Source organism: Triticum dicoccoides, chromosome 3A (assembly GCF_002162155.2).
Source record: "Triticum dicoccoides isolate Atlit2015 ecotype Zavitan chromosome 3A, WEW_v2.0, whole genome shotgun sequence".
Classification (NCBI taxonomy): domain Eukaryota; kingdom Viridiplantae; phylum Streptophyta; class Magnoliopsida; order Poales; family Poaceae; genus Triticum; species Triticum dicoccoides.
Window position 1 is genome coordinate 671,239,935 of NC_041384.1, and position 15,344 is coordinate 671,255,278.

At 46.1% G+C, this 15,344-nt stretch overlaps 1 protein-coding gene across 1 annotated transcript; it reads left to right on the top strand.

The window, feature by feature from the left end:
• The first annotated feature begins 4,534 nt into the window (after positions 1-4,534).
• On the top strand, positions 4,535-11,552 carry LOC119270101 (uncharacterized RNA methyltransferase pc1998-like). Its single transcript, XM_037552073.1, has 15 exons — positions 4,535-4,844; positions 4,936-5,050; positions 5,270-5,381; positions 5,509-5,553; positions 5,655-5,722; positions 5,960-6,014; positions 6,099-6,178; positions 6,314-6,397; positions 7,355-7,468; positions 8,200-8,318; positions 9,183-9,300; positions 9,382-9,512; positions 9,650-9,803; positions 10,305-10,384; positions 10,928-11,552. Exons 1-15 carry the CDS (start codon positions 4,585-4,587, stop codon positions 11,049-11,051), a joined length of 1,659 nt encoding a protein of 552 aa, XP_037407970.1. The 5' UTR covers positions 4,535-4,584; the 3' UTR covers positions 11,052-11,552.
• The last annotated feature ends 3,792 nt before the right edge of the window (positions 11,553-15,344 follow it).

Genomic DNA, 15,344 nt, shown 5'->3' on the forward strand with positions numbered 1-15,344 from the left:
TGGAGGGGGAGAGGTCTCTTCTTCCTCCTCCTCGTCTTCATGTGAGGATTGCGCCTTGGAGTCGTCGGATGGTGAATTCGACACCTCCTGGCGCCGGGCGCTCTTTCGAGTCCTCATGGCCTTCTTCTTGGCCTTCTTCTCTGGCACCACGTAAGGTGCCGGAGCCAGCAGCTTCGCCAAGCGAGCGTCCGCTGGGCCTTCGGGCAAAGGAGCTGGACAGTTGATCTGTCCGGACATCTCCTGCCAATCCTGTCAAAGGTAAGGGAACTTAGATCCCGCATGGAGTCAAACTATGAAAACTAATACCCTGTAAAAGGTGAAAACAGCTTACCGCACGAGCGTGACGCTGCATGCTAAATCCGCGATCCTCGGTAGCGGATGCGGGGGCCTCGGCGCCCTTGAAAAGCACCTTCCAGGCATCTTCGTACGTCGTGTCGAAGAGCCTGCTCAGAGTTCGGTGCCGCGCCAGGTCGAACTCCCACAGGCTGAAAGCCCGTTGTTGACACAGAAGGATCCGACGGATGAGCATAACCTGGACTACGTTGACAAGTTTGAGATTCCTGTCCACCAGGGTTTGGACGCATGTTTGGAGTCTGGTCAGCTCTCCTTTTTTACCCCATGACAGGCCCGTCTCTTTCCAGGAGGTGAGCCGCGTAGGGGGTCCGGATCGGAACTCGGGGGCTGCGACCCATTCAGGGTCGCGCGGCTCGGTGATGTAAAACCACCCCGACTACCACCCCTTTAGGGACTCCACGAAGGAGCCCTCGAACCATATGACGTTGGGCATCTTGCCCACCATGGCGCCTCCGCACTCTGCTTGGGTGCCGCGCACCACCTTCGGCTTGACATTAAAAGTCTTGAGCCATAGGCCGAAATGGGGGCGGATGCGGAAGAAAGCCTCTCACACGATGATAAATGCCGAGATGTTGAGAACAAAATTCGGGGCCAGATCATGGAAATCCAGGCCATAGTAGAACATGAGCCCCCGGACAAATGGGTGGAGAGGGAAGCCCAGTCCGCGGAGGAAATGGGGGAGGAACACCACCCTCTCATGGGGCCTAGGGGTGGGGATGAGCTGCCCCTCTTCGGGAAGCCGGTGCGCAATGTCGTTAGACAAGTATCCGGCCTTCCTCAGTCTTTTGATGTGTCCCTCCGTGACGGAGGAGACCATCCACTTTCCTCCCACTCCGGACATGGCTGGAGAAGGTTGAGGTGGGGTGTGCGGACTTGGGCGCTGGAGCTCGAGTGCACGGAAATGGATAGGCGAAGGAGGAAGAAGGCGTGGATGAAAAGGTGGATCCTTATCCCCTTATATGGGCGGACGCGACTATGCGTCCCCACCAGTCTGGTAAAACTCGCTTATCTCCCAAGCGCCATAGTCAATGGCGCGGTTGGGTTACCCACACCCGTATTGATGAGAATCCCGGAATAAGGGGACACGATCTCTGCTTTAACAAGACGTGCCAAGGAAGCCGCCTCGCTAAACGCGCTGAGGTGGGACAGTAAAACGATTCGAATATAGACTTGGCCGTGGTGTGATGTCACGCTACGGAATACGTCAGCAGATTAGATTTGTGTAAATGTTATTCTCTCTATGGCAATATGTGGAAACTTATTTTGCAGAGCCGGACACTACCTTTGTGTTCAAAATCTTCTATGAAGTACTTGGAGGAGGAACCCGCCTTGCAATGCCGAAGACAATCTGCGCGCCGGACTCGTCGTCAATGAAGCCTGGTTCAGGGGCTACTGAGGGAGTCCTGGATTAGGGGGTGTCCGGGTGGCCGGACTATACCTTCGCCTGGACTCCTAGACTATGAAGATACAAGATTGAAGACTTCGTCCCGTGTCCGGAAGGGACTTTCCTTGGCGTGGAAGGCAAGCTTGGCGATACGGATATGTAGATCTCCTACCATTGTAACCGACTCTGTGTAATCCTATCCCTCTTCGGTGTCTATATAAACCGGAGAGTTTTAGTCCGTAGGACGAACAACAATCATACCATAGGCTAGCTTCTAGGGTTTAGCCTCTCCGATCTCGTGGTAGATCTACTCTTGTACTACCTATATCATCAATATTAATCAAGCAGGACGTAGGGTTTTACCTCCATCAAGAGGGCCCGAACCTGGGTAAAACTTCGTGTCCCCTGCCTCCTGTTACCATCCGACCTAGACGCATAGTTCGGGACCCCCTACCCAAGATCCGCTGGTTTTGACACCGACAACGAACATGACGGGGAGTCTCGAAATGGTTGAGACATGAAGATTGATATATTGGAAGGTTATGTTTGGACACCGAAAAGGTTTCGGATAGGTTCGGGCATTTTCCGGAGTACCGAGGGTTACCGGAACCCCCCGGGGGGTTAATGGGCCTTCATGGGCTTCGGTGGAAGAGAGGAGGATGCGTCCAAGTGGAGGGGCGCGCCCCCCCAAGCCCAATCCGAATTGGGAGGGGGGCCGCCCCCCTTTCCTTCTCTCCCTCTTCCCTTTCCTTCCCCTCCTAGTTGGACTAGGAAAGGGGGGAACCTACTCCTAATAGGAGAAGGATTCCCCCCCTTGGGGCGCACCCCATGAGGCCGGCCGGCCCCCCCCTCCACTCCTTTATATACGGGGGAGGGGGGCACCCTATAGACACAGAAGTTGATTTCTTAGCCGTGTGCGGTGCCTCCCTTCACAGATTTTCACCTCGGTCATATTGTCGTAGTGCTTAGGCGAAGCCCTGCGTCGGTAACTTCATCTTCACCGTCAACACGCTGTCGTGCTGACGAAACTCTCTCTCGGCCTCAGCTGGATCTAGAGTTTGAGGGACGTCACCAAGCTGAATGTGTGCAGATCGCGGAGGTGTCGTGCGTTCGGTACTTGATTGGTTGGATCGTGAAGACGTTCGACTACATCAACCCGTTACTCAACACTTCCGCTTTCGGTCTACAAGGGTACATAGATACACTCTCCCCTCTCGTTGCTATGCATCTCCTAGATAGATCTTACGTGATCGTAAGAATTTTTTTTTGAAATACTGCGTTCCCCAACAATTCCTTTGTATGTTCGAGCATCCATGGCATGAAAATGAATCTTTTTTCAACACTTTAGATTTGTACACATTGGTCGACGTTAACATATGGAATGAACATGATTCATACACCATTTTCGTGGCATACCCGAAGGGAAAGGTGGTGCTTGAGGATGGGTTGGTCCAAGAAAGAAGGTGAGCCAGAGCAATGTCGAAGTGGAGGTTCTATCCGAGTCATAAACTGAACATCGGTGTATGTTTTGAAGGCATGGAATTGCCTACGCGGTTCTTTTAATTGGTTGTATGTGCTTGCTTTCATGCAGAAGAAGCTGCTATCAATTGGGTGGGTTAACATGTGGCGGCAACATCACACTCAACAGTAGATAGTCGGGACTGATTTTGGAAGAGAAATGGACCGATGCCACTTTCTGATACAGATCACACATGAAAAAAATAGTGTGATAACCTGCACATGAGCTTTCTACATTGTTTGTAGTTTGATGGTTAGCCACGAATCGACTAATGAATTATCTCCTAAATGATTGAAACAATCATTAGAGTCGCAATAAACTCTCTCGTTTACGGCGACATAATTTATGAAGATAATATAGGCTTTGTTTATCAGAAAAACACCGATGTACATGGTTCCATGTGCACTCTGATGAACATTATTTTTTAAAAATAGCAAAGTATTTTAAACATTATTTTATAATCAACATAGTCGAGTGCTCCCCTGGCTTGTGAATTTTCGTGATGGCAACATCTGTGTGTTTTCGAGCAAAATAAAATAAAACCGGACCTTTCAACATGCTTCAAAGTTCAAACACATGGTCTTTTATAGCACTGATTTTGTCTTCTTTGTCTAGGACATTAGGACCATTTCTTCACGAAAATTCATATGTGAGGTACTACCATATTTTGTATGAAAAAATTACTATGCTATTTCCCCAATTTTGATATTCATTTAGGCGGTTGTGCATCGGGGAGCCAAAACACCGTGCCCTTCATATTCTCCTTTTTGAGTAAACTTTGCTACTCCTTCCATTTCAATGAATACGGCATGCACACATTTAAAAAGTGCACTCTGACCATAAATTAGATCAATCAAATGTGGGTTATATGTGACAAAACCGCTGAATTCAAATTCAAAAAAAGTTTAAATTGCATAATTTTAAGGCCACAAAAACATATACTCCCTCCATTTTCAAATTTTTGTCTTGCTAGAGATTTCAACAGGTAACTACATACGAAGCAAAATGAGCGAATCTTACTCTAAAATATGTCTACATACATCCATATGTTGTTGTCTATTTGAAATGTCTAGAAAGACAAATATTTGAGAACGGAGGGAGTACAGTACTATAGATCTGATTAAAATTGAATTCTGAAATGCATGCGTGCTATTCATTGGAACGAAGAGAGTAAAAAAAGAGTAGAACGGCTATATGTTTTTTTTGAAAAAAAAACTTGCCTCCGATAAAAGACACTACTGAAAAATCCAGTCCCATATCCAAGCGCATCGCCCGCCTCCTTATCCCTCCCTCCACACCCCTCTTCCCGCCTCCCCAACCGCCGGCGATGCCTCCCCCGGCGGGGCTGCTCCCCTGGCCTTCCCCGACCGCCCCGGCGCCGCGTATCACCACCACGACCCAGCCGCGACCCCCGCCTCGCGTTCGCCCTCCTCCTCCTCCCCCTCCCCCTCGCCGTGCCCCGCCGCCACCTCCGCGGCTCAAGCCGGTCGTCGCGCCAAAACCGGCCGCCTCCCTGCCCCCGCCGCCCGCCATTGTCTCCACCATGGACCCCGCCTCCACCTGCCTCAACTGCACTCACTTCGGCTCGTACGATACTCTCTCGCTCTCTTACCCGACGCGCTGGCGCTCGCTTCTGTGCGTGTGCGTGTGTGAGCTGACTCTTCTGCGTGGTTCGTAGGTGTTCCGGGTGCACTCACGAGTTCGACCTCGACAAGCCGCCGGTGCTGCAGGAGGTGGCGGATTTCTTCAGTGGCCACGGAATCGAAGACTTCACATTCAGCAGGGGCAGGCTGGTACGCGTAGCCCGAAATGTGTGGGATGACATGTCTATTTGGTTTCAACTAAATTAGTTTGCATAGGTTCTGGTCACCCGAGTAACCGAAAAGATTTTTAGGTTCAGAATTTCCCACTTCCCAGTAAATGTATAGTCACCTAAGCAATTGATGTGATTAGTTACTGGATTTGCTTTGCCGCTAAGTCTGAAACTCTGAATGTGGGAACCTTGTTTTTAGTCAGAATGGCGGTGCCGGGCGAAGCTAGCGGTACGTGGAACACCAGAGAAGCCGCTGATTGGCCTGTATCAAGAAGGGACACATACTGTTCAAGATATTCCCGATTGCAGAGGTTAGCTATGAAATCAGTTAACTGTAAGAGTTACACAGTATCCGGCTATCCACTTGTACTTCGTTCTGCTGCATGTTATTTTTATATTCAATCTATTACTCACCGTTTTATTTTCACATTTTTTCAGCCCATCACCCAAGCATTAACTATGCTATTAAGCTTCTGAAGCAAGGTGTGTTCCTGTCTGTTGTGCCTGCTCCATACAGATTAGGGAAACATAGTTTCTTCAAATCACGAAGTGAGGCATAATATGTTAGAACTCTGGTCTTGCAGGTATATCTGAGCTCAGTGTGCAGCCTTTTGATGAAGATGCTGGTACTGGTGAACTAAGATACGTGCAGGTAATTATTACTTTGATTAATAGCATGTACATAATGTATGTATAACGACACGAAGGAAGTATTCAGTTTTCTTTTGCACCAAGAACATACACCTTATAGATTCTCTTTGTGAATGGGAAAGTTGAAATTTGTGATCTTCGGTCTTCCTTGCTGTAAATCCCAACACAGAATGACCTCATCAAGCATGTCATTATGCCTATAATCCTGATGCATTTGGTTTCTTTATCATACCCCTAGATGACCGTGACGACATATAACACGTCTATTCCCGTTGCGCAAAGATACGAGCAAGGTTAGCTTTATTCTCAATCTGTTCTAAGCTGTACTGTCGATTCTCCAAACCCAAAATAATTGAAATATGTTATTTTCTGCCTAGCGAGAGTTCAAGTTTCATTCGTTTGGAATTCAAGAGACGAGCGCTCCAAAAATTCAGAGAAGTTGAGTTTGTTGCAAGAAGTAAGTTTTCCAACTGAGGTTCAACACATATAGCTGCTTGTCAGCTTTCCTATTTCCTTTAGGTATTCTGCCAAGTCATTTACTTTGCTTTTGTGTACTTTTTATCCTCAATCTTGGTGATTGTACTCATGACAGTTCTTATGGACAAATGGTGGACCAAGAAGTAATTTGCATGTGATTCACTCTATATGGGCCAATTTCCAGACATCAACCAGCAATGTAAGATATGTGTGTGAATTTGGTGGATGTAATATACTCCCTCCATTCATCCGTCCGAAAATACTTGTCGAAGAAATGAATGTATCTAGATATATCTTAGTTCTAGATACATCCATTACTCCGACAAGTATTTCTAGACAAAGGGAGTACTATAATATGTTATAGCTTTTTTCTGATTCGGATGTATATAGACGCATTTTAGTGTGTTTGTTCACTCATTTCAGTCTGTATGTAGTCCATATTGAAATATCCAAAACAACTTATATTTGTGAACGGAGGGAGTAGTTGATTTACTTTTGTTGTATAGTTAAGGCACGTAACGCTTTTGCCATTTTCAATATGGATAGTGGAATAGGTTAAGTTTTATGCGAAGTTAGGATAATGGTACTACAGTCTAGTCTTAGAATTTTTGCAAAGTGATGAATACTGGTGATAAGATTGAAGGTGGAATATGGAGTGCATAATTCGTATGGTTCCATTGTACCCAATTCCCATCTCTACAAACCCAAATATTAATTTTTTATTTTTACCATGAAATCCAAATATTACTTGATCTATTTTTTTCTTAAACTGTTAACTAATACAGTATGTATCAAAGAAAAGATCGTGCACTATAGTGCTAAAGAACTTTCTAGGTCAAGCTGTTCGGGTCACGAGTGCCCCAGTTATAAGAAGCTTATGCATATATTAATCAAATTTGTATTAAATACTCTCCTCTGATAAGCTGTCAACATTTTTACAAGCTGCAAGGACCAGGTGTACAGCATGAGGAAATCCTATAGGACAAAAATATCAAGGCTATGTTCAGATTTCCTTTTTGTTCTTACTCTAAAGTCTAAACTGATTGCTTACAAGTTATAAGACATTGATTACAAGTTAGCTCCCTTATATTTACCTGTTGGTTGACCAACTACATCTATGCGGCATTTTCCTATAATAATGTTGTTGCATCTGCAGATAATTTTTGGGCATAAATGGAGACATATCGGCGGGGAGGCAGATCTGTGGGAGCGTTTTGGGGGAGTTGATATTTGTCTTGACCCTTATAGCTTTGGGCAGGCCAATACTCTGGTATGTGTGATTATATCAGGATCAAATTTTGTACCAAAATGTTGTGAAGCTTGATCCAAAACAGGATAACTACTGTTATAATGAAGATGGCCAGACGGTGTGGCCGCAAGGGTTTGGGTAGACTCATGGTTGCGAAGAGAGAATAAATTGATTGTTCTTGCTTGCCTCCTTACAATTGGGGTACATCCCTTATGTGGACCTTCTAGGCCGGCTACTGTTCACTGAACAGTAATTCCAGCATGTGACAGCTGGGCACGTATCCCTAACTAAAATAACTTGACTCCCAAGAGGAGAACTCCTAACTGGATACATACTCTAGCATAGCTGGACTCCTAAATGGGTACAAACCCTAGCATGGCTGGACTCCTAAATGGATACAAAATCTATTCTTTTAAATGTATGAGAGGAAGCAAGAAAAATATATATTTCTATCCTATATGAAGTCCATCGGCCCTAGTATATAGTCCGTTTCCCCTTCCAATACCCTAATTCCCTTCAAGACATACCATCAACCATCTTCAGCACTGTGTTTGTCTTGATGTGAACCAAGGTTCACAACAAAGTAAAAAAATCTAGGCAGTTCTATTTATTAGGTGCTGTTGATTAACCATAGAGCCATTCCATACACCATATATTCTAGCTGCACATGGTTCGATTGTGTATCTTAACTTAACTTACGGTAAGTTTGTCATGCCAGCCTTTTCTTACACAGTGTTGTGTTTCCTCTGCAGTCTTTTAACTCGTTACTGCATAAGTTGATCAAATATGTACCACGGGGCTCAACAGTTGTTGATTTATACTCTGGTGCCGGTGTTATTGGGTTAGCCATCGCGGCTTCTAGGAAATGCAGGTGAGTACAAAAATGCATGTTTAACTATCCGTTGCTGCTTCTCGGAAATGTAGGCGAGTAAGTAAAATGGATGTTTAACTAGCAAATATTGTACCTTTTTATGTGCCAAGATTAGATATGAATATTGCCTGTCAGGTGCATGAGGGCAACATCATTTCCCAGACATTCCAGATGTTGTGGAGCATACTTAAATTCATTGATATACTAAACAATTTACGATCTGATACACTATCTTAATGCTTGTACAATCTAGAGATTCTAGAATACTTCACTAATGTTTTAGTTCAAAGAGTTAGTTTTTTATTCCCTATTTGGTATACTTGTTGATAGCTTTTGCTCGAATCAGTTAGCCTTGCTCTATGTGTTGCTTGTAGGCCACTTAGTCAAGTGTAGGAGACCGCTTGTCTTGCTTGTAGCACTAAGCCACAAGTAGTGATATCGAAACTAGTGTGGTATAGTGAATGCCATTCTGGAACTTAATATATTAGTTTAGTTCAGTTAAACTTTGCCAAACCCTGTGTAAGGTCTGGCCTGAAAATGCTAAATTTGAGCCTGGTCTGGCTCGGAAAAAGAGCGCCAATATAACTGTGTTCTGGCCCAAAGCCAAGCAAAGTCTGAGAAACCAAAGTATGTTGGTTTCCTCTAGATATATTAATTTACACTATTTGTTTGTAAAAACTTCTTGTGGGCCTGGTTCTAAAGCTAGCCGACTTAAGCTGAGATTTAGGACACCCAGTCTGCCCTGGGGCTTCTCTATTAAAATATTTATAAGAACTTTCAGTGTACCATTTATAGTGTCCCACTTCTCTTTCTTTTTTAGAAACTCTTATTGAAATATTTCAAGTGAGGTTCTTATACTTGCAGGTCTGTGAGATGTGTTGAGATCAATAAAATGTCGAAATTGTCTTTTGAGAAGTCAGCAAGCCGACTTCCACCAAACCTGGGTTGCACCATAACTTGGCACAATACTGATGCTTCAGCTGTATGCAATTGAACCTGTATTTCTGTAATGGTTACATTTCATATTATGATGATTAATTTGGAACCTACATCATGGTACCAGGAACCCATTCACTGGCTTGAAGGGTCAAGTGTTGCTATCGTGGATCCTCCCAGGAAAGGACTGCACCCTTCTGTTATCAATGCTCTACAGAGAGTTGCTTTGTCTGAGCGCAAGGCGTTCAAGGCCAAAAGGTAGATATAAGAAGTAATTCACAGTCCACATGCTTTCATGCTGTCAGTTATTTGACAAATATGTCGACAGTTTTCTTAAATTATGATATCCTTTTTCCATTGTGGTAGCTTTATCGGTAATGTTATTTTCTGAACAGTTCACTTACAAAGGTCAAAGATGAGAAGAGACCATGGATCCTGCGAGCAAGGGAACCAGCTGTTCATGTTGATAGTACAATCATGGAAGAAAGTAGTGGAATATGGCCAGAGACCCTCATATACATCAGCTGCGGATGGGACAGTTTTAAAAAGGTGACAGTTGCTAGCTTACGAGGAGTCCAAATCTTGTACCCTTCCTACCTCAGTTTTATGGTGCTTCAGTTCTCTTATATATAAGCATTTCATATGCTAGAGGGCACCCCCTGCACCCATGGGCATATGCACCCACTTTTGAAAAAATCCATTTTAAGCATGTTTTAAAATGTCAAAAAATTCAAAAGAAAATATCACGCATACATGTTCACAAATGTGTGTACGCGACACAAAGTTTTGCGGAAAAATGTTTTGTTGTTCTGTCTCCATAAAAAAGACAAATTTCAGTACTTTTAAATAGTGTAACACGACACATTTTTTTGTCTTTTTTTGCACAAGCCACAAAAAAGTTATTTTTGCGTGAAACTTTATGCACACACATAGAACATAGAGACGTAACCATGTAACACTTTTCAGATTTTTTTAGCATTTAGAAATGTGTTTTTCAAAGTGGGTTCATATGTACCCGGGTTCATCTATGCACTTTCCTTTCATATGCAGGACTGCAAAAGCTTGATATCCAACGAGGCCTGGCATTTGGAGAATGCACATGCTTTTAACTTCTTCCCTGGCACTGATAGGTACGGGTCTCAACCTCTTGACTGGAAGCTGTCCGTATGTTTTACTGCAACCTTTATGGGGTTCATTGGAAGATCCTTATGTACTGTTTTAAGCTCTAGTACTGCGCAAGCAAAAATCAAGTTGCTCTGACCAACCCTTGCAACCTGGCTTGGGTGATTATATAGATTTGAGACTTCTAGGCTAATTAAGTTTGAAGATAGTCAGGAGCAGTCTCATGAATATTTCAGTGGCACATGGCTTTTTTTCGCTGATCAAAATAATTAACTTGAAGATGCTTCTTGATATTCTTAATTAATGAACCTGTCTAAAGCTAAATCTGCCTGTGATGACCTGTTCAAATAACTTCGACCTCACTTTCTCCTTCTCCACCCATGCAACCCGTTATATTCTTGATTTTGCACATTAGTTGCAGGCAACAAGGCGTGATGCTAGTTTGCCTTTTCTATTATGATGATTCGGATGATTGCTCATGGTCCATGGGCCCTTTATTTTCTAGTTTCCTAATAAACAAGCTTTGTTGGCTGTATGCATTACTGATGCAGCATCGAAGTCCTGGCGATCTTCAGACGGGACTCTGGAATTGCTCAGAAGAAAACAAAAACGAAAACAAAAGCAAAAACGAAAACAAAAGCGAAAAAGAAGAAAACCAAGCCATCGAAAGTCTGACCAGACAGAAACAATTTGCTCATACGAAAAGGCTGGAAGTGGCACGGGCTGTGGTGCTAATCTGGCGTATGCTTGCATGTTTACCGCCGACCCAGAAAGTGATGGGTTGCCGCGAGGGATTTCACACCGGTCAAACGAAACATCAACTCAAGGATCTCAATTTAGGGCAAGGTATTTGTAGAAACTCACATAGCTAGTGTCTCAATCAGGAACTTACATTCTGTGCTAGTACTGGCTTATTCCCTTGTTGTGTAAACCAGCAGTGAAACTGTGCAGTACAGGTTAGCTTAAGATGGGAACTCGAGCGCAAGGGGACTGATGTTAGCCTCTGTTTCACCAAATTTTGGCCGTGCATTTCAGTTCGCCGTTGTTGTTGGAAATATAGAGCGTAGACTATCTGCAGTGTTCTGTATCTAGGGAGGACAAAGAACCTCAACCTTTTGTCAAATGAAACATCATTGTATCTTTAGGTTGTATATACTTTTGTTTTCGATTACTCAATCAGCCTGTATCTACCACCGTTAGGATGTGGCCGGGGGAAAAATAACGTGTATGTCCGGAGAATTTAGCAAAAGGCACCAAAGTTGTGTTGGAAATATGAGCAATTTATCAAATGATTTTATTAACGGAAATAGTAAATAAAGCATGACTAATATAGCAGAGATAAAGCAAGTCATGCAATCTGGCAGAGAGAAGGTAAATAGCATTTGCATATATGAACTTGAACTAAACACATCTAGAACAGACACTAGATGAAGAACCTAACATATGTAGGGCAGAAACTAGAACAAAGAACTGTGGCAAGACTTCTAACAGAAAGAGCAAGAACATGTACCGGACAGCAGCAGCAGAAGCACTGGACTTGGGGTCGACATCCTCTCCAGCCATGTCGTTGATGAGGTTGTCGACGTCGGGGAAGAAGTGGTCGTCGGAGTCCGTGATGAAGAAGTCAGTAGTCGCGTGGAGCGCTCCCGCGAACAGGCTGCAACGGGAGGTCATCGGCTCGGCTCATTCCCGCAACCCGCGGCGCGGCGCGACGAGGCGTGGCGTGGCGGGCGACAGAGGAGGAGCGCGCGTGGATGTCCCTCTTGTTCTTATGCTCATACAAATGGGGAAAGAACCTCCCTCATAAAGAGGTCCAACTCCCTCTAAACTAGCAATGTGGGACTAAACTTTAGTTCCATCTCTTGCCTTGCATGAATGGGCTACGCGGGCCTCTAGGATTTGTTAGGAATTTCTGAAACTGCTATTGGGCTAGGCCCAAAATAGACAAAATTCCAGCAATTCCCCACCAGATCCCAGAGGCACACAAAATTTGCCTTTGGTTCCAAAACACTGTTTTATATACCGGTACTGCAGTGGAGACTGTTGAGTTGAATTTCCACCTAGAACTCTATGCTACACTAGTAAGCAACTTGAACAGTGTATTGGGCCTTGAACTACAAGTTTTCTACCAATCCAGCTTCACATAAAGCCTTGACCGATACTAGGCTACCGCGGGTCTTCCCCGCGGGTGGAGCTTATGCGCCATACTCCGTGACCTTTCATGAGTTTACTAGAGAGAACCCTACTCTCATAGATTGCAATGTTTGACAATCAGACTCATATAGGTGTGTTCTTCAAAAGATGTTCTGCAGGACAACATCTCTGCTTAAATGAGCCTCTTAGAACACATTAAGATATACATCAACCTGCCATGGAGACTATGAGAGTATTGCATCTTCATGGAGTGGTATTGTTAATAGTAAGGATACTCTCCTCTCAGTTGATCAACAGCTTGTCTTCCACATCTAATTCACGGGATCTCCGATCACAAAGAATAGGTTACCACTGTGAACAACTCATATTGTGGGCCTCATACCCATCTCCCTCGACGCATTATCTATCACATTATGTTGGGGATATTACTACTGGACATAAACCGTCCAGGAGTGGCCGGGTTAACTCTATGAGGATTAGAAGCACAGGAAGACAAAGGATGGTGGCGTTTTATGAAGGCCCAAGGCCCAAAGGCGGGTTAAGGCCTGTAGATATAAACCGACTTATCATGTAACTTGTATTGTAAGATAGGAGGAATAGAGACCGAGTTGGACACGTTGATGATCCGGCCTCGGGACTCTGTAAACCAACGGACGTCGACCTATGTATATAAAGGGACGACCCGACCGCGGTTTAGGGACAACACACACAACAACTCGAGAGCCAGGCAAAGCGGATTCGCTCCCTGGTCATCGAAACCCTAGCAATTCCATCACAACTGGAGTAGGCTTTTACCTTCATCGTAAGGGGCCGAACCAGTATAAAACTCTCGCGTCCTTTGTCCGCTTTAACCCCTTTAAGCTAACCCGTAGCGATGGCTCCGCGACTAAGTCTTTTCACAAGGACATCTGTCATGACAAAACCACGACAGTTGGCGCCCACCGTGGGGTTATCGCACGATGGTTTCGAGTCCTTGAAGGCAAGCTTCGACGGACTCAAGGAATACGCTGTGGGCCGGATAACTAAAAGTCGTCGCGGCAAGCTCTACATCGACGATGCAGGATGGGGTCCCGAGGCCGGTTCAGTCGAATACGGGTACCGGGTCCCCTTTGGTGGAATTCACATCTTCATCGGCAAGATCGGCGAACCGGGCCTTGAGCCGGACATCTGCACCGACATCATCGAGACGGCTCAGCGTGCAAGCTCTGCTTAGTTTCAGCCCACCGTAAAGCATGTCTTCGTGGGTGCCATCCATGGAGCGGAATATGAGGATAGATCGGCATCTGGTGGCGAAACCGTTGTCTGCTCTGATGACGAGTCTTCAACCGGAGAGACCGAGTCGCTGTACCAGCTGCAGGATGGCCGGATTAGTGGAGGTTCCGATGGCAACAGTATTCCGGACCCCCTTGATCTGCCAAGCCGGGTCGCGGTCTTGATGGCCGGTACACAACCAGCGCAGCACTCTTCTACCGCCGCGACAATGATCTCCGGTTCAGCAACAGCAACACCAGCGGGAGCAGGGGGCTCTGCGCCGCCTCCGGCTTAGGTTTTGTCCGATCTGTTCGACGCTTTAGCAACATTGCTCACAACAGAGGTGGACGCGGCAAACCGGGATCAACACAACGCAGATATTACGAAGGTGAAGGATCGGATAACTCAAGCTAAAGCAGACCTGGCAGCAGAAAACACCAGGATGGCTACAGAGCGGGCCGGATTGGAGGCTCAGGCGTACCGGCTTATGCTGGATCAGAGCGCGTCAGATGACGTCATGAGAAGATACCGATCGCGCCTTCCGTCGGTCTTGGAGGCGAGGAATCTCTTTAACACGCCGGGAGCGGGCACCAGCAACCAACCTGTGGTGAACCGGGCAGAGGCACCTGGGACCGGGGCACCGGTTCAGCCTCGTGCGACGGATCCGCCGCCTCCGCCTCGTCAGAACGACATTCCACCATGACACGTCTCAACACCTCTGGGTCATTACTCTAACCCATTGGATAACATCGTTGCTGCCGCTTCACGATTGGCAGCTCTCCCGATTGATGGCGAGTCCCCCGTAGCAGTTGAGACACGACGGGCTAGGGAGCTCCTACAGACGACTTTGACTCAGCAGCATTGTTGGGGAACGTAGTAATTTCAAAAAAATTCCTACGCACAAGCAAGATCATGGTGATGCATAGCAACAAGAGGGGAGAGTGTTGTCTACGTACCCTCGTAGGCCGGAAGCAGAAGCGTTAGCACAACGCGGTTGATGTAGTCGTACGTCTTCACGGCCCGACCGATCAAGCACCGAAACTACGGCACCTCCGAGTTCTAGCACACGTTCAGCTCGATGACGATCCCCAGACTCCGATCCAGCAGAATGTCGGGGAAGAGTTCCGTCAGCACGATGGCGTGGTGACGATCTTGATGTTCTACCGTCACAGGGCTTCGCCTAAGCACCGCTACAATATTATCGAGGATTATGGTGGAGGAGGGCACCGCACACGGCTAATAGATCTCAAGGATCAATTGTTGTGTCTAGAGGTGCCCCCCTGCCCCCGTATATAAAGGAGCAAGGGGGAGGGGCGGCCGGCCAGGAGGAGGCGCGCCAGGGAGGAGTCCTACTCCTACCGGGAGTAGGACTCCCTCCTTTCCTTGTCCAACTAGGAGAGGGGGAAGGAAGGGAGAGAGGAGAGAAAGGAAAGGGGGGGGGCGCCGCCCCTTCCTCCTTGTCCAATTCGGACTAGAGGGGGAGGGGGCACGCAGCCTGCCCTGGCCGGCCCTCCTCTGCTCCACTTTGGGCCCATGAGGCCCATTAACTCCCGGGGGGGGGGG